The 19,457-nt window shown below is 35.8% G+C and overlaps 1 protein-coding gene across 1 annotated transcript; it reads right to left on the reverse strand.

Moving 5' to 3' along the window:
• Positions 1-2,610: 2,610 nt before the first annotated feature.
• On the reverse strand, positions 2,611-17,262 carry LOC106073997 (uncharacterized). The gene is made up of 8 exons (XM_056018964.1): positions 16,574-17,262; positions 15,521-15,668; positions 12,110-12,310; positions 9,925-10,040; positions 8,219-8,324; positions 6,969-7,044; positions 5,232-5,326; positions 2,611-3,259 (listed from the first exon to the last, which is right to left on the reverse strand). The coding sequence occupies exons 1-8, from the start codon at positions 16,608-16,610 to the stop codon at positions 2,887-2,889; spliced, it is 1,152 nt and encodes a 383-aa protein (XP_055874939.1). The 5' UTR covers positions 16,611-17,262; the 3' UTR covers positions 2,611-2,886.
• Between the last annotated feature and the right edge of the window lie 2,195 nt (positions 17,263-19,457).

Below are 19,457 nucleotides of genomic sequence, written 5' to 3' on the forward strand. Positions count from 1 at the left end.
AAAAAAAAAAAAAAAAAAAAAAAAAAAAAATGGCCAGCTTCCAGGCCCTAAGCAGATCACTTTTTAAAAATAATTTGCTGAACTTTATATAGTGACTCTTATTTTAATGTTCACCACCCTCCTAGTACTTGTAGAATTGACTTTAATCAATCGTTGGGACTATTTTTTTTTTAAATGTTATTATATTCACTAGAAGGCAGATATAAGTAATACAGACTGGGGCGATTGTCCTAAGCGAACTAATGGACCGTGTCTTTTTTTACAAAGCTTATATAAACGCACTCTGGTAAAAAGTTTGCGCATATTATTTGTCCGACACCCAATCTTGGAATAAACTGAAACTTTGCACAATTATTTCTTTAACTTGACAAAACAAAATACGAGTTGTTGTTGTTTTTTTTGTAGCTAAATGTTTTCAAGCAAACTAGCTGAATGTTTTACTTTTTTCAAAGCTAACCCTTTTTGAAAAGTTTTGAAAACCTTTTACTAGATCTCGTCTCATCTCAACCAGTGGTTATGTCTCTAGCAAGTGCCACCATCCAGTTTCTTCCATGCGTCTCGTTTGTGGGCGAGTCACTCCAACAACCCCCACGTCTTGCCCATCAGATGGCATCTGCATCCACATCTCGGCGCCATGTTATATCTAGGCCGTCTCCTCTTCCTCTTTCATTTGGGGGTTACAGAGGAATCGTAATGTTGGATGTGCAAAGGCTGAGGCCTATCTATGGCTAGCGACTCTGAATATCTTCTTGACTGGGCTGCTTTGTTCTTTGCCAGCTTCTCATTGGTGATCTTGTTCTTGTCACTAGATATACAACGTTATTTATTTCATCTCCCCAAATACCATGTTTCTCCCCAGTTGTCACAAAGTGGTTTTGTTGTTAATTCGAACATAATCACCTGTTATGGAAAGTAAAAAGGTTATATATAGGTCTAGTGTTGTACATTTAAGGGAGGCGTCAAAAAAGAGTCGGGTACGATGATGATGTATATTATAATTGAATGTTAAAGGTGGCAAGACACACACATAATATTTCATAACTTGACTTGAACTCATGCTCAACCCCGCCGTTACATTACAATCTTAGGGTTTGCCAGTTCTTCTTACATCGACTGAGGTAGGCCTACCTCCGCCGTCACACCACCATATACAACATAATTTCCCAGTGTTGCCTCAGTAAATGACGATAACTCTATAACAGGAGATACCCAGCAGGACCAAGGTCATCTGTTTATACAAAGTTTATATCAACTCACTCACTCCGTCTGTCAGGTACGATTCTTGTTCACGTTATTTCTCCGACACCCAATCTCTGATCAAGCTGAAATTTTGCACAATTATTTCTTTTACCTGACAACACAAGAATCAATTAAAAACAAACAACCAATTAATTAATTACTAACTCTAAATTGAAACAAACAATATATAACTATACAATCTTCTCTAGTCATAAGTAGCCTACCTCACTAGAAAAGTGTTTACCACGTCGGCGCGAGGTGGAGTGAGCCACGATTTCGAATTCAGGTCGTTCACTTTGTAAATGCTTTTAAAAACCAACTACGGTACAATCCAACCAGATATTTCTTTCTGATCCAACACTAATTGTTACAATTACACTTCGTATTAGCTTTGTTGTTTTTTAAGTATGTTTTGAAATGATATTCTTGTTTCTATTCCAGTTTAACAGAACTGGTTATCTCTTTCTTCGGCCTCTTCTTTCATAGAACTGAGTTTCGGACCCGTTCTAAGCGGTCTGCAGTATGTTCAGTTCACAAGTTTTAAGCTTCATAATAAGTCTACTTTGTGAATTTGTTTGAATTTGAATTATTAAACATATTACTCCTTGTGTGTGTGTTTTCTAATTTTATGTTTTTAACCTGATGATTAATTAAAACTCTTTATCTCGGTAATTATTTTTCCATGTTTTGACTGAATTGTTCATTTTTCACAATTGTACATTCTACCCTGTTAGGATTAAACTTCAATAACATTTTTGTTTGTAATCAGTAAACATTACTTTTGGCATAGAATTAAATTGAGAATGCATGCTCTTTTTATATAGAACAAAAATTAAAGGTTATAAAACCCCAAAATTAATTTAATTTAATGGGGTCAAATCAACGATGGTCTCGCTAATTAGGAGAGAAAGAGATAAAATATTTTGTTTCGTAAAGAGGAATTCTTTTACGTTTACAACTAAACAGTATAAAACTGGACAATGGACCAATCAGATTCAACTTGTGAAAACATCGAGACGTATTCATCCGTGACCCTATGTCGAAGGTGCCGATCATCACCCAGTGCAGGATTTACCTGTAGGCAACATAAGTTATAGCTTAGTGCCCCCTTTTCCTGCCCCCCCCCCCCAATATTGTTTTGAAGAAAAAGCAATTTAAGGAATAAATTTCCTTACATGATCACAAGTGGGTCCATATCTCAGATAGTCTAGATAGTCTTATCAAGTCTACGTCCGCCCTTGCCATCGTCCAGTCCATTGTAAAACCATAAACATCGATGCAAGAGCAGAGTAAGAGCAATATTCTATGATAATTTGTTTTCGATACATGGAATAATAGTCTCTGGTTTGCATTATTTACGCACATTTGAAGAGCTTTAAAAATATTTATTAATAACATTAAAACCTATTTTACAATAATACATAAACAGGGTAAATATGAAAGTAATATTATAGAAATCTGATCTCGACCAGATATATATTGATGCATGGTCCTAAATACATTTTAGTTATTTTTTTCTCTGTCTATTTAACATTTACTGTTAATGCTAGGATGTCCCGCTCTTATTTGAATATTTGTTCTACTCTCTATGTGTTTTTAGTTCGTCGGTTCTTTTTTCTGCATCAATAGTTCTATCAACTTCAAGTTCTAATTCTTTGTTGTTAGCTCCGTCTCTGAAATATTGTCCAACGTGGGCTCAGATTCTATTTCAAAATATTGGGATTCTATTTTCTTCTCTGTTATTTTACTTCTCTTGGCCGGAACAGGCCTGAAAGACATGTCTGGCGGCGTAGATGGCTCTGCTTCTGTTCTAAGACTTGAGATAGGATCTACATATTGCAAAGATTGACTACTCGTTAAGCTGAGTCTCCTGGGGTATTCCTTGTCAAGCGCTTCCCCAGTAGGCTCTGGGATGGGCTCAAAGTAAGGGTCGTCTGCCGCATCTAATTCACATTGACTATAACGAGGTGGGTACTCCAAGTCTGGATTAGACGTTTGGCCTGGAATAGGCGGGACAGGTCTGGAGAAAGTAAAAGAAATTATTTTTTACTGAAATAAGCCGATGATGTATGTGTATATATTGCTAAAAGATCATCACCCACAACAGTCGCGCTTTTTTTTTCGAGTGTGCAAAAAGAATCTGATGCTTGCATTTTTAAGAATCTACCCTTTGCAATTAAGAAGTTGTTTGATTTTTTTTTTATGGGAAAAGGTTATGGTTGTGTTTCTCAAACTTTTATCAGTGGCGCCCGCCTCCACAAACTAAAAAAAAAAAAAAAAAAAAAGGTTCAGCTGGGGTCTGTGAGAACGAAGTTAGCTACCACAATGGTGCTCGGCCGCTCGGGATTGTTTAAGGATATACCAGAAAGATAAGAACCTTAAGCATATTATTATAACACAATTTTACAGTTTTTCTTTGTATATTTACAATATGTTTGGAATTCAAATTTATTTAATAAACGTTCTTACAAGCTAGACCCTTTAGACTTATTTAAGCAATTTTATTTTCCTGCGCTCTAAGATTCAGAAAGGCATCGTCCATTTTTTTTAGTAAAAAAGATACCAAAAGAAAAAAAAAGATTGTATTAAAAATGGATTGAGACGGGTCAAATTAAGTCTCATAAAGGAGGAAGTACTGACCAATACTATTATGTGAGGGACATTCCTGGTAATTTTAGCGCACGTGGGTCTATAATGGGCGCAATAATCCTAAGATCATCTTTGTGCTAACTAGGACTGCTTGACCTTTATTTGTTTTGTTACCAATTAGCCAAATATTCAATTAATTATTGGCAATTAATTATTTTGTTTCATATCAAATAAGGGAAATAACTTCTATATTTTTTTTTTAGATATATAGTTGTAAGTGCGAAATTATTTCCTTTAGATAAGCTTTTTTTTTTTTAAAAATGATTTTTTACAAATTTGCTTGTTAAAAGTTCTACTTAGAATATTACTTAAAATATTTATAATTAATATTTAAAACTTGGATTTATAACTACAATGTCCCTTGAATTTATTGATCGGCCTTGCTAATGCCCCCCCACCCATTGTTAAGAGGTCAACCTCTTCCCAGGTCACGATCTTGCCCCATCCTCCCATAGGCCGCATCCCCAGTTTGAGAAGCGTTTCATTATGGCATTTTCAATGCTAAGTATCTCATTACAAAACACTCTCCAGTCATTATGTGTGTGTACTGTGGAAAGTTCTGATGCTGCCCGACTAGTTATGGGAGATTTCAATCATCTTTCGTTAGCTCAACACTTGCCAACATATAATCAAATACTCAATATGTTAATTGTCCCACATGGTACGATAAAACCTTGGACATCTGTTATGGCCTACACATCTCGATCCTTATTTCCCCTCGGAGAGTCGGACCACACAATGATCCATCTTACACCCACGTACAAACCGGTTTTAAAAACAACAAAACCCGAAGTACAGTCTTTCCAGTCATGGTTTGACGACGCTGTTTTACAGCTACAAAGTTGTCTGGAGCAAACAGATTGGGACATGTTTGTAAACAACTGCCAGGATAGATGAACTTATCACAACTGTTAATTCGTACATCCAGTTCTGGGAAAACATGATTGCACCAAAGAAGAAAATTAAAACATTCAGTAATAATAGACCCTGGATGACCAACATCAAAAATTAACATTCTGTCGTAATTGTGAAGTACATAGAAGTCTATTTATAAAGCGCTGGTTATGTGTATGAGTTTTTCGTGTGTGAATGTCGTTCGTATGTGCATCTATATTGTGCATCTATATTGTTATTGTACAGTAGTTACGATGAAGTTGTCAATTGTAGTCAAACCGAATTTCCATTTGATTGGATCAATAAAAGTTATCTTATCTCTTATCTTATATTTTGAACTTATTTGAATTAGGCTCTAATGAAGTTGGTTCTGAAAATTCACAGCATAATAATAATGGTAATTATTCATTTGTGAATGACAATAATTGATTTCCCGAAGAAATGTCTACCTGTATTTCACCCAGGTCATCACTGTGACATCTTCCCTTGGCATCAGACGGGGATTATATCTAGTAGAAACTGACAATGTGTTGTCAACTGGAGACTAAAGATGAAGAAAAAAAAAAGCGAATATATTATTAATCTTTTGTAAAAGAAAAATATCTTTTACTTATCATACAAAGTAGCAGTGCCTCTAGTGTTTTTTAGCGGCCCCCGAAAGGGGAAAAGACGCTATTAGTTTTGTGCGAAATGTCTGTCCGTCTGTCCGTCTGTCCGTCCGTCCCGTTTAGATCTCGTAAACTAGAAGAGATATTGAAAATCCGACTTCACAATATTTTAGACCATTCAAAGTTCTGATGCAACGGCTACTTTTTTTTTTCCTGAAAGCGAAAATTCTAATTTTTAAAATCAATTATGCAAGCAGTTTTTTATAAGAAAAAGCTAATTAGTATGCATTATTTGTTAGACCTAATTTAAGACGAATAGTAATCTTATAAATATCATTTTCGTAAATTTTTCTTTGTAGCGGATTTTTTTTTTTTTTTTTTTTTTTTTTAGGATTCGAATAAGAGATTGAGCCTGTTCAAAACAATTAACTTATTTAGTTCGAACCCCAGGTTCGAATCCTGGTGAAGACTGGGATTTTCAACTTCTAAGACTACCCAGCTCTAATGGGTACCTGACATTAGTTGGGGAAAAGCAAAGGCGGTTGGTCGTTGTGCTGGCTACATGACACCCTCGTTAACCGTAGGCCACAAAAACAGATGAACTTTACATCATCTGCCCTAAAGACCACAAACTAGTTAGGCCAGGTTCACATCTAACTTTACATTCACTTTCACGTATCCTTTGATCTGTGGGACGGTTGGGGCACTACACAAGATCTGTTAACCTTCTTTCTCCATTCTTATCTCTCATTAGTCTTTGATATAATTTCATTCGGAAGTTCTTTCTGAAAATATTGAAGCCTACCTGGGTGGACCACTGGTCGTGCGGTTTGCGCGCTGGACTGTCGTTTGGATTTATCGACGATCGAAGGTTCAAACCCTTCCTGCTCCCATCCCCCGTCGTCCTGCGGGAGGTTTGGACTAGGAAGTAAACTATCTTCAACTCTGAAGGATTATCCGAATTATGTAAAACATTTTACTTCGGGGCCGATTTTGAGTTTGTGTTTCCACACAAACTGTCTTTTGTAACCTTGTTTAATTATTATTATTATTACTACATCCAGTCCACCAATACTTTAAATCCACAAATGAATTCCATTCCATCATTATTTCCAATTGACCAAAACGGTCAATCTACCAATGAATTCCACTCCATCAATACGTTTAATGTACCAATGATTTCCAATCAGACGAGTCCAAAACATTTTCTAAAGCCTTATTTTTTTATTTTTTTTTTAAACAACCAATGAACGTATTGATTTAGTTTATATTTCCATCAAAAATAGTTCGATCCGAGGTAGGTTTATAAAGACAAATGAAATCTCCAATTTTCTCCGAGAAGAAGGTATTACTGAAAGAGAAACTTGGAATAGATTTCTGAGCACTTTCTTAAGAAAGTACAGATGTTACACAGTTACAGATGTATCTTACTGAAGTAATAGTTTTAGTTAACGTTTTGCTAATAGTTTTGTAAGTCAGAAGTAGTAAAAAACGTCTGTCAACTATAACAAAGAAAATACAATCTGCTGGTTTTGGATTACGAATCCAACAATTCAGTGATTAGTCTGTAGAACTTACTGTAGCATTCAAACCTTTTATACAAACTTGAGCATCAGGACCATGAGTGTAGGTCACACGATTGCCCGTTTTCTTTCTGTAATAAAATCAATACATACATTTTTTGATACATATATAACCTAGATATATATCTTTTACATGTGTTAGGCCTACATATGCTTAATGTCAAATACAAACATAATGTCGTACACAAATATAGGCTAGTGCTCCCCTGTGATAAAATCCTTTGTTTTCTTTTCTAATCCCGAACTAAATAAAATCTGGAAAACAAAACAAAATATGTAGATGAAGCTAAACTTTTTTTTAAACCAGGAAAACGTTCAAAACCTATAATTAAATGTTTAGGGTTTTTATATATATAAGTAAAAAACTATCTGCGTAAGTGTAGCTTCTAAAATTAGTTCAAGAAAAACAAATTTGAATGTTAATTTGATTAAAATATGAAATAAATGGAAAAAAATTAGCATTTTCGTTTGTCAAAGTATAAAACTATCTTTGCAAAGAGAAGTTCTATCATCTTAGAGTTGAAAGAGTGTTTTAGACCTAGAAATAGAGAGATGTGTAACCTTTCCGGTAATGTCTAATGAAAGAATGCACGTCAGGACTTCTAAATTCGCAGATATAAGGAAGGAATTTATATAAAAATGCTTTTGAAACACAAATTTGAAGCTTAATTTTATTAAATAATCAAATCAATTGACTATATTTCGTATTTTAATGTGTCAAAGTAAAAAACTTTATGCGCAAAGTGTAGTTCTTAAAATTAGATATATATCTAGATCCTTTCGATCTTTTCATGTAAATATGGTAAATATAGCCTAGATCGATGAAGTTGTAATGCTTTCATAGAGTTAGTCAACTTTTTTTTTTTGAGGGTCTTAGTTTGTTTTAGGGCTACAATACATACACTACGGTCTAAGTTAGTACCAAAGGAACACTTCTGCCAAGTTTTATCAAGATTGGTCAAACGGTTTTGATTTCTATTCGTAACATACATACATACATACATACATACATACATACATACATACATACATACATACATACATACATACATACATACATACATACATACATACATACATACATACGCCTTACTTTCTACTTTAAATAATAGATTTCACATCTAATTTAATATTTTATTATTTATTGTTATTTATTGTGAACAGTCTTTTTTCCTTGGTCTATGTGCCGCTTAATGTTGAATGCTTTAAATTGTATTACAAATCTACTTTCGTTAATATTTTTACCTGTTTAATTTATGCGTACAGACAAAAAAGACAGCGAGAAAAATGGCTATAACAGCAACAAAACATCCGACTCCAATTCCAGCAATTACCGCAGTTGGCAACTCATCTACAATGAAATAATAAAGGAAACCAGTTTCAAACTTCAATTAATAGACTATACTAGAAGAGTTCAGGATGGAAATTTTTAAAAAGCATAGTAATCTTTGAGCAGCGTTTCTCAAACTGTGGGGTTCATCTATGGGGGCACAACGTTCTTATAAAAATAGAGTGTGGACGAAACCGGCCAATTTTTTTTTTTTAGGGAATAAAAAAGTTGCATTAACATTTTAGTAATCAATCCGTGTTTGTTTGATAACCAAGTAAAATGGAATTATTAACAAAGTTTTTAAATGTAAATATTTTAAGCGATTGACGTCGTTTCATTTTTTAAAAAAAAGGCCTATGTAAAACGTATACGTCATCACTAGAAGAGTCTGTAATAATATCGATTCAAAACATTTTGATTATTCTCAGCTTACTGTTACGAAATGGTTGAAAATTTTTTCCCGACTGCTGTACATCATTATATTGAGAATTTTGAGTGGCCAAAATCAAATGGTCCTCGGCAAGACGACTTTGGAAGATGATATTTGGAACATTAAGACCTTTAAAAACGCACTGCGCTATACGCACCTCAAATTACCCAATGTCCCTCGTATAACAGTATGGCAAGTACTGCTTCCTTCTATATAAGACTTTATCTCACCAGCGAATATTTTTTTAGTAGCATGAATAGTATGTTCTGCTTGTCAGAAAACACTTCAATATCGAACCGCCCCACCAATTTGAACTTAAACCTTTTTGGACATGTTCCCTTCTTACTACTAGAAAAAGGCGCCAGGAGAACGAATTTCTGAAGTTCAGAACGCGAAAATCTGTTAGCGCCGGGGCTCGGTCCCAAACTCTGCCAGGGGAGCTAACAGCGTGACCCGAACCGCTTTCTGGATGAAGATGGAACCTGCTAGATCCTAAATAGAGTGTTGATATCAATGCAAAATAAAACAAAAATCTGTTAAATACATATTATAAGTATATTTTCAAAGGCTATTTTTTTTAAATTACATTCTTAGACTCCACCCCCTACCGATCACATTTAGAAGCCTACAGTTTTCCAAAAGGTACCCAGCTGGCTAAGTGGGGGAGGGCGAAGAAAAACTTTGTCATTTAGGAGGGCGCCACCGGTAGAAGTTTGAGAAACACTGCCTTAGAGTTTTATATTAATTGAGAATGTTCAAACATCATTCTGTAGCTCAAAATGCAGGGCCCAATTTGAGTATTTTGAGAAATGTGACCCTTTGTATGTCCAGATATTTATAAAGTCTATAGATCTATGCCATTACCAAAAGCTATTTGTGGATACCTAAAGGGTTAAACATAAAGTCGGAATACAAGTATCTGAATATCTGATTCCAGAACTCGAGACCATAAACTATATCTTGTGTAGTTTAAAAGTAAATCCTGCACTACGAAATTAATATAAAATACATCATCCAATAATAGTAACATGGATTCAGTATACGTATACATCGTTGAGAACTTTTTCTGTATTTCTTTCATCTTTGCTCAATGATTCTCAGTTAATGCTTTTCCATTTTTTACTTTTAAATTAAATAACTGTTAAAAATGTTAAAAGGTAAATCTACAATTTAAATATAAATAGCATATACCTGATTTGAATGACTCTTGACATACGCACTGCGTGTCTCTCATTTCTGTATTGAGAAATTTCTCCACTACGGTGTGACTGAATCCACCACAAAATTCTGTTTTGTTTCTGGCCTTCCTTTATAAAGACACAAAAAGAGAAACTTCAAAACTAAATGTTATGTTTGCTTAGTATCACACATTGACTTACGTTTCAAGTTCTATTGCACAGTGGTGTAACTAGGGAGTGCTAGGGGTGTCAGGACCGCGTTGTTGACAGCTAGCAAGAGTGATGTCAGTAACAAAACGAAAATCAGAGCACATTTGTGTAGGCAACTAATGAATGTAGGTTATCGTCATGCTCTGGCTACAATTAAAAAAAAAATAGAAAGTGGTTTGAGTTCTGGGATAAGTACAAAAAAAGCCCTTGAAGTCTTGGAGCGCATGAGGCGCCCTGACGACACTTCCCCGTGGTGATGGCTGCCCAGGCCTGAGCAAGCTATTATAGCACAGTGCAGGACAGGCCACTGTCCTGTTGGTTTATATTTCTCAAGGCTATGCCCAAACTTTGACTCACGGTGCACCAGCTGCGGGGAAGAAGTGGAAACCGTGCCTCATATTCTGTTTGACTGCCCCAGACTTGTTGATCTCCGTCTCGAAACCACAAATTCTCGACCTGTATAGTAACTTAATTGCACTACGCAAAACAGCAGACGATTTGAGCCTCTCAAGCCCTCACTCAAATGGAGTTTGATGATGATGATTGTTTTATAACTTTCTGAAGATTATAAAAAAAAAATTAAGACGATTACGTTCTGCTCTAAGACTTCTTAACGACAGGATAGAAAAGCCCTTTGTTATATATGGCTCCTTGTGTCTCGGAGAACAATTGATGCGCCCAGGTGGATTCGTATTGAGACGGGGCATAATCTTGTGTGACTGATCAAACCAAGTCTGGAGCGTCAGAGTTTGCCACAATTCGTGCATGTATTTGCATCTGGCTAGTTTTCTTCTTCTTTCTATTGACTAATGCAGCTTCGTTTATTTTGCACTCGGCGAAGTTCGTACCAGCACGTACAGTCTGTCTCCATGCTGTCCTGTCTTGGGCTATTTCTTCCCACATACTTTGTGGTTCTCATGTCTCACTTACAGACATCTCTGTAAGTTAGTCTTGGGCGGCCCTTGGGTCTGACTCCCTTTGCAAGCTCAGCGTATAGTATGTATTAGCTATTGTTGTTCCCAAGTATGTGAATTCCTGCACCACTGTAATTGTGTGATTTCAATATGTATTGCTGGTATTTCTGCGACATCTTGTGCCAGGATTTCGGTCCCTAACCCTATGAGTGCCGCATCATCATCGGCGAACAGCAGTTCCCTAATTAATATTAATTAATTAATATGTTTTGGTTTTAAGGCGTGCCAGGTTAAATAACTTTCTATCGAATCTACTGTGGATACATACTCCATCTTCCAGGGATCTAAAATTGCTGGTGAGTAAAACTGAAAAGAAGATGCCGAATAGTGTTGGAGCCAGAACTCATCCTTGTTTTACTCCGCTCTTGATGGAGAATGGCCTAGAGGCAGAACTGTCAAATTGTACGGTGTCCTGCATATTTTCATGAAACGCTGACACTAGTTTCCGTAGCTTGTTTGGACAGCCAATTCTCTCTAATACGGCATCTGCTGACAAAGTCAAACGCCCTGGTCAAGTCAATAAAAGCTATAAAGAGTGACAGTTTTTGTTCGCTGGAATTCTCCTGTTGTGGATCTACCGGCCCTAAAGCCACATCGCGATTCTGGGTAAACTCGATCTGCCAAGATCTGCAGCCGCTTCAGTATTACTCTAGTATAGGCTTTTCCAACTATGCTAAGGAGTGAAATGCCTCCATAGCTGTTACAATCGGAGCGGTCGCCTTTATTTTTGTAAATTGTTACTATGTTGGAATCCTTCAATTCCTTGCTCCCAGCAGAACCTAGCAGTTCGTGGAGTGGCTTGATTAGGGCATGCCTTTGTTATATGTTTCAACAAAAAGGATAAATCGACAGATTTTATGGTGAAAGATGAGAGGGTAGCACTTTTAACTTATTGCACCAGTTTACACCAGCTTTAACGACGCCTCTGCAACATTATGGAGACTAGCATAGTTAAACAAAATATGGCAATATTAATTAGACTAGTATCTATCCCTTTGCATAAATACTACGTACAAACATATTTGCTCCAGATTTGACATTCCATCAGCACTAGCAGTGTTAGCCAGGCACCTCTTCAGACTCCCCCATGTCTTGTTACCTCTCAGTTGAAGGTCAATGTGTGTCTCTAGTTCTGAGCGAATTTCTTCTCTTTCTGTTTCCGGACATTGTCCAAATAGTGATGTGTAGCTTCCATTTACAGTCTTATAGATAAGTCTGGAGAGTATACAATATTCAATTACAATCTACAAACTAATATTCATTACAGAGTCACTGATTAACATGCATGATTAGATAGACATATGAGATGCGTAGAACGTAATTATCTTCTCTTTTGAAGTGACGTCTGTAATCTATAAGATAGTCTCAACTGATTATTTATGAATTGCTTGAGCTATCTTGAACTGTAAGTAAAGTGCTGTTCGCCTTTCAGACTTTGTGATCTATCGGGCAGATGATGTAAATGTCATCTGTTTCGGTGGCCCACGGTTAACGAGGGTTTCATGTGGCCAGCACAATGACCAACCGCCTTTGCTTTTCCCCAACTACTGTCAGATATTCAATAGAGCTCGGTGGACTCAGAGACACCGTAAGGATCCCGAAAGTAAAAATCTCAGTCTTCATCAAGATTAGAGCCCTGGACCCCTGGTTCTGAAGCCAAGCGCGTTACCACTCAGCCACCGCGCCTCCTACTTACAATAGTAAATATATATTTATTTAGCGAAGTCTTATGTTTACCGCTGACAATGCTGATTATATTTAACACATTTAAAAATTGATGGTCGTCGAAGAGTCTGGATGGCGACTTATCATAATAACAATTTGATATAATAAAATATAATATTTCAAATGTTTCTTTTTTTATAGTAAGGAAAAAAAGGGGTTGCGGTGGCTGAATGGTGAAGAGCTTAGCTTTCGAACCTGGGGTCCCGTGTTCGAAATAGAAGATTGTCTAGCTATCTATTGTTTTCTTCAAACTTACTTTAATGCGGCGACCAATAAACGGGATTAATTCAGCTTATAGGCTACCACCAACTCAGTCAAGTAAAATTTCTTTCCTTTGTTAGAGATACCAAACTAAATAACCAATTACCAATAGTTAATTAACTAATTTTTTGTGTTGATTCTTGTGTTATCGAGTAAAAGAAATAATTGTTCGAAATTTCAGCTTGATTCGAGATTGCGTGTGGGAGAAAATAACGTGAACAAACATTTTACCAGACAGACAGACTGAGTTGATATAAGCTTTGTACAAATGAAATGTTTAAAGGTTTTTAAGAGGCAAGGCGCTTGGCTTTCGACCCGAGAGGTCCTGGGTTCGAATATTGGTTAAGACTGGGATTTCGAATTTCTGGATAACATCATCTGCCATATAGATCGCTAGGTCTGAAAGGAGTTCTTTTCGTTTTACAAATTATTTTTTTTTGGGGGGTGGGGGGGGATTAGCCATTTCCAGCTTTTAACTACAGACAAAGTACTGACAATTAGAGTTGGCACATAGGGAAAACAAACAATTTAGTCTGAACGACATCCTAATGTGTTTTTTTTTAGATGTAGACCTTTGCTACTCTTCAAGTATCAACTTCATATCTAGACATCTGTTTAAAGAAAATGGCGAAACGTAAAACAAAGTGTGTGTGTTGTGATATTACCAGTACAAAATAGCTAAATACATCTAATTACGTGTGCTCAAAAAGAACAAGGAAATTCTATCATATTAAAGTGTGAGCTATTCTGAGTGTTATGACTCAGTATCACGCTAGAAAGTAAATACTTATCCTTGTTTTTTTCAAACTGAAGTCCGATTGACATGCACAGACCTATGTATACTATGTCTAAGAGCATAACATTTCTGTATGTCAGTATACATTCTTTCTTTCTGAAATCTTCATAAAGGTTTTTCAGCGCTTAACAACAATTTTGAAACATAACTTTCAAATTACAGAAGTTACTTCAAAATGAGAAGATAATTACGTCCAACACGCATCCATGGTTCCAACTAGTCATGCATGTTCATAAGTGAATTAAAATATCTGCTAAATCTTTGGTTTCCCTGGCTGATTCAGGCTGCCCATTCTATGCTGTAATAGCACTAGGGATGAAGGAGCACTTTTACGAGTATGTCCTAGCATAAGGAATAAGAAATGTGCCTTTATCTTTGAGTCTTTATGAGCATCTTTTATTAGGCTTTGTTTTAGTACTTGTAAATTATGGTTCAATGTTTTATGTATTATTGGCTACTTTTACTTTTTATTCTTCTGTCCTGAAACGATTCTAAATTAGTGATTTTACTAATGGTGTTACTATAGTCAAATATGAACATTCGTCTAGAAATCTTCGTTTTGCGACTGTTCCTTTATGTTTTCTTGAGCTGAAGGGACCCAAACAGAGGGCGCATTTTCAATAACCAAGATTAAATAACATTTTAGTTTTATGTTCTTGTTTGATTTGTAAAAATAATAAAACCCCAAGCTTTGTTTGATTTTTTAAAACATAATTTGGTCAATATGTGGATTCCATGATTGGCCTATTTTTCCATTTTGAATTTTTACCCGTGTAACTGGTTTACCATGAGTAGTAATGTAGTATAATTAGTTTTTGTTAGTTTTAGTGGGTTTTTTAAATTACTATCAGGAAATAACGAATTGTATTGTATTGTATTGGGGAAGTTTAAATAACTGGGCGAACTATGATTTGTTTCTGAATTTCTGAGTTGATTTTGTGTTTATCCTGAACGCTTATAAATAGAATCAGATATTAATTATTATATTATTTTATACCAGTGTCTACATGAAAATAATATATTATAGTATCTTCTATAATACAGACGCTACTTCAAAAAAGGAAGATGATTACGTCCTACGCGTCATGCATTTAGCCATGCATATTAACCAATAACCTAAATTCTGCTAAGTCACTGATTTTCCTGGCTGGCTCAGGCAACCCATTCCATGCTCTAATGGCACTATGGAAGAAGGAGTCCTTGCATATGGAACGTAGAATGTGCCTTTATCTTTGTGTCTTTCTGAGTATTTTATTAAATTTTGTTTTTGTATTTGAAGATTATGGTTCAGTGTTATTTGTACAATCGCTACTTTACTTTTAAGTCTTCTATCCTGAAGGCTTTCTAAATTTAATGATTTTACTAAAGGTGTTACTCTAGTCAAACATGAATATTCGTTTGTTATGAATCTCACTGCTCTATTTTGTGTCTGTTCTAGTGTATTATGTTTGTTTCCTAAAGTCATCCGTAACAATTAGGCTTTAAGCGGCATGTTTGCCAACACTGCAATGGTTTCAATATATCTATTAGCACTGGCTACAAAAAAAAAACGAAAGAGACAAATCTACATTTACATTTTAAGTGACCAACGTTCTCTATCTACAAAGTATCAAAACAAAGACTTTGTTATACTAGTAACATACCCACAGGTTCTGTTTAGGCTGACACCCTGTCCGCTTAGTATGTGAAGTGGGTTCTCTCCCTCTACAAGTCTATCAATGCAGTTAGTTAGCTTAGAACACTTGGCTTTCAAATACTCAAGGTTGGCAGCAATATAACTGTCGTATGCCCCTGTTATAAAGAAGACTTCTAACCAACATTTCTTATGGCATGTCCAAATGTACAGTGGTTCACTTAGTCGGTTAATAAAATTGTCTTAGATAATATAAAGAGCGCAAGTAATGAGTGGACTAGAGAGCGAACCTTTTCTGTAGTACATGGGCCTGCTCAGCCCCTACATCTATCTATCTATCTATCTATCTATCTATCTATCTATCTATCTATCTATCTATCTATCTATCTATCTATCTATCTATCTATCTATCTATCTATCTATATCTATCTATCTATCTATCTATCTATCTATCTATCTATACATAACATTGTTCATAAAAAAAGTTACTCAAGTTATTTCAAGTTTTACAAGTTAAGATTTAATACGCCTACAGATGTCTACCAGAAGTTTGATGCTAAAAGTCAATTACCGTCCACAACAATGTTTTATCCTTGTTTCTTTTGTTTGTTTTACATGTTTCGGAAGTTTCCTGATGATTACATCCTTGCTCAAACCTCCCACAGGACGACGTGGGATGCCAGAGGGCAGAGTTCGAACCCGGGACCATCGAGACTACACGACCAGACAGACCTTTTAGCAGCTGTCAGTTGTTATGATAGAAAGAAGGACTCCACGCTCAGAAGAGTTCCGAACAGCGGCTCAAAGATTCGGTCACAAACAAACTTGTTAATTTTTCTTTTTAAATTACTACTGGGGAGAAATGTGCGTTGGCGTCTCTAGCGTTACTGCTCTAATAGTCTCTGTCCTCAGCTTGTCTTACCCTAGCAATTTTTTGACTTTACTACACACTAAACAAACTATTTTCTAATTCTACTCGCTATGTATTCTAACAAAAGTCTATTTAATAAAATGTCTGGACATTAACTTATAAACTCTGCCAGTTAAGATCTAATTGACTCACCGGATGCTTGGCAAACGTGTTGATGTTTGTGCTCCATAAGTTGAGTGTTAAATGATCTACACGCGCTTTGTAAAGCATAGTACAATGAAACTCCACTACCTGACAATAAAGATAAGCATTTAATGTAATATCAGCGGTATAGCTACAGGTGCCTACATGTTGAATGTATCCATCAATAAATACAATAAAAGTTTATAGTATATAACTGTTGAAACAAAACTTCTTTAAATCTAAGCGTTCTTTTCCGTAATTTAATTAGACAATTTTCACGGAACCCTTAGCTTGAATGGGATTGGGAATTAGAAGAAATGAAACACACTGAAAGTCAAAAGTCGCACAGCAAACGGAAATTTTATTGTCATCAATGGCCTACTGTTCATTACACTTAAAAGGATTTCGGAAATTCCCGCTAGACAGAAAGGAAGCTCGTTTAAGAGATTTTAATATTTTGATTTGTGGCTACTAGTGTCTAGATAAGTGATTCTCAAACTATGGCACGTGGGAAATGGCCGTTCCGTGAGTCCGTGCTATTAGGCCTCTTGACACTCTTGTCCACAGTGAATAACGTAGCCTGAGAGGGCTAGCTCATTTGCACTAGACCATATATATTTTTTTGTTTGTTGATCTGGCTCGTCACATGCGTGTAACAAAACAAGGCACCACTGGTCTAGCTGTAACCGGTTAAAACACAAACGGGAAAAAAAATAAAGATTTTAAAAAGAGAATTGTGTGCGTGCGTGTGTGTAATTAGCGGGAAAAGCATTTTTTCCAATTTAATAATATTTCCAATACCTATCTTAGGATTTTCATCTCTCCGTTTTAGTTCCTCCCCCCTCTCAATTTTTATATATACACCGGTGTCTGCTTCTTTCAACATTTCATTTTTAGCGGCCCCTAAAAGGAAAAAAGACGCTATTAGTTTTGTGTGAAAGGTCTGTCCGTTAGTCCATCTGTCCGTCCGTCCCGTTTCGATCTCGTAAAGTAGAAAAGATTGTGAAAATCTGAGAGTGACATCATAATATTTTAGTCCATTCAAAGTTCCGATGCAACGGCTACTTTTTCCTTTTCTAACAGCGAAAACTCTAGTTTTTTAAATCACTTATGCAAGCAGTTTTTTTCATAAAAATACACTACCATTACAAATACGCTAGGCTCTTTAGTAGGGGGGATTACCATTTACCATATTTTTAACATATTTATGCAAATGGTTTTAGACTTTGAGTTAAAATATTTTTTTTTACATTTGTATTGCTACGTTATATAAGTTCTGTTCTACTAACTACTAAGTTTATCCAAAAATAATGTTTACTTTTTTTAAGAGAAAAAAAGCTATTTAGTATGCATATAAGTTGGATATAATTTAAAACAACAATTAATAAGTAGGTTTTCAATAGTTTTCATATTATCTCGTGAACTATGGAGCCACACATTCATGAAAGGACACGTAACTAAGGAAATTTTTTTTTTTTTTTTTTTTACGAAAATGTGTTTTTCTTTTTTTTTTTTTTTTTTTGAGGATTTGAATAAGATATTGACCCTTTACAAAACAATTAGATCAATTAGATATTCATTATAAGTGTGATGGCCTTGTTCAGACTGTCTTGAGGTCAACTATAGATGACTGTTGAATTTCAATCAATTCCTCTGCAAGCGTTTGACTTTTATTGTTCGGGTGTATTCAATGTAGTTGATCAACAATACAGAATAAACAAGACGATCGATTTAACGAGTAAAGAGATGTGGTCAACACTGATGAACAGTTCATAAGATATTTATTCCAAGAAAAGGCCACAGTAAAAGTCTCTGTCAAATATAACACGTCTTTACCCCAGAGAATTCTATCGCTAACTGATTTTCCAGTCTCTAACCCAAAATATCCCAAACGTCACTAGTCCCGTTCAATATACGTCTTCTGTGGTGCGTCGCTAAATAACTAATACTATAAACTAGGTGCCTAACATAAGACATCAGTTAAGACAGGTTCGCATTTAATTTCACATTCACTTTCACCTATCCTTTGGTCTGCTGGACCGCTGGGGCACCACACAAGATCTGTCAACCTTCTTTCTCCATTCCTCTGTGTCATTTGTCTTTGATAGAATTTAATTATGATGTTCTTTCTGAAAATATTGATACCGGCCTTTTTACCTGCCTGAGTGGACCACTTTGGGGGCCGATTTTGAGTTTGTGTTTCCACACAAACTGTCTTTTTTTATGTATAGGCCTAGTTTCGTTCCTGCTGTTGCATCTATTCTCTTCAAAGATACGTTTCTCTCCTTTTCTTTTTGCATTCATCTCTCTCCAACTCTCAGTAATTTCCATATCCCCGCATCTTTCAATCTGTTCATGTCTATAAAACTTTACATCTCTCAATTTGTCTCTATCTTTTTCCTGATATCTCCACCTCTCCCCTTTCAAATATTACCATCTCTTTCTCCTGCTCATGGGCGGACATGGGCTCCCGCAGGGGGGTGCAAGGGGGTGCACTTGCACCCGCGTGGATTCTGAGTAGCAAAATTCTAGCCACTTTTTTGCACCATCAGATCAATTAAAATCTAAGTAGCAACTGAACAAGTAGTGCTTCTACTGGTGACTGAAGTACAGTTGTAGTAGACCAGCCTAGGCTTATCAGGAATTGATGGCTGACCATTCACGTGCAACCCTCTGAATTTTGGGTAGCCAAATTTTAGCCAGTTTTTTAAACCAAATCAATTAACGTCTGCTAGGAAGTAACTTAACATTAAAATAAAGTTAATAAGGATAAGCTATTGTTGTAATAAACTGTAACAAGCTCATCTGTAGTTAATGTCCGGCCATGTACGCTTGCAATCCAATATTCAATATTTTATAGCACGTTAGACGTAACGATTTGTTTTTATTTGCA

Source organism: Biomphalaria glabrata, chromosome 2, assembly GCF_947242115.1.
Source record: "Biomphalaria glabrata chromosome 2, xgBioGlab47.1, whole genome shotgun sequence".
NCBI classification, from domain to species: Eukaryota; Metazoa; Mollusca; class Gastropoda; family Planorbidae; genus Biomphalaria; species Biomphalaria glabrata.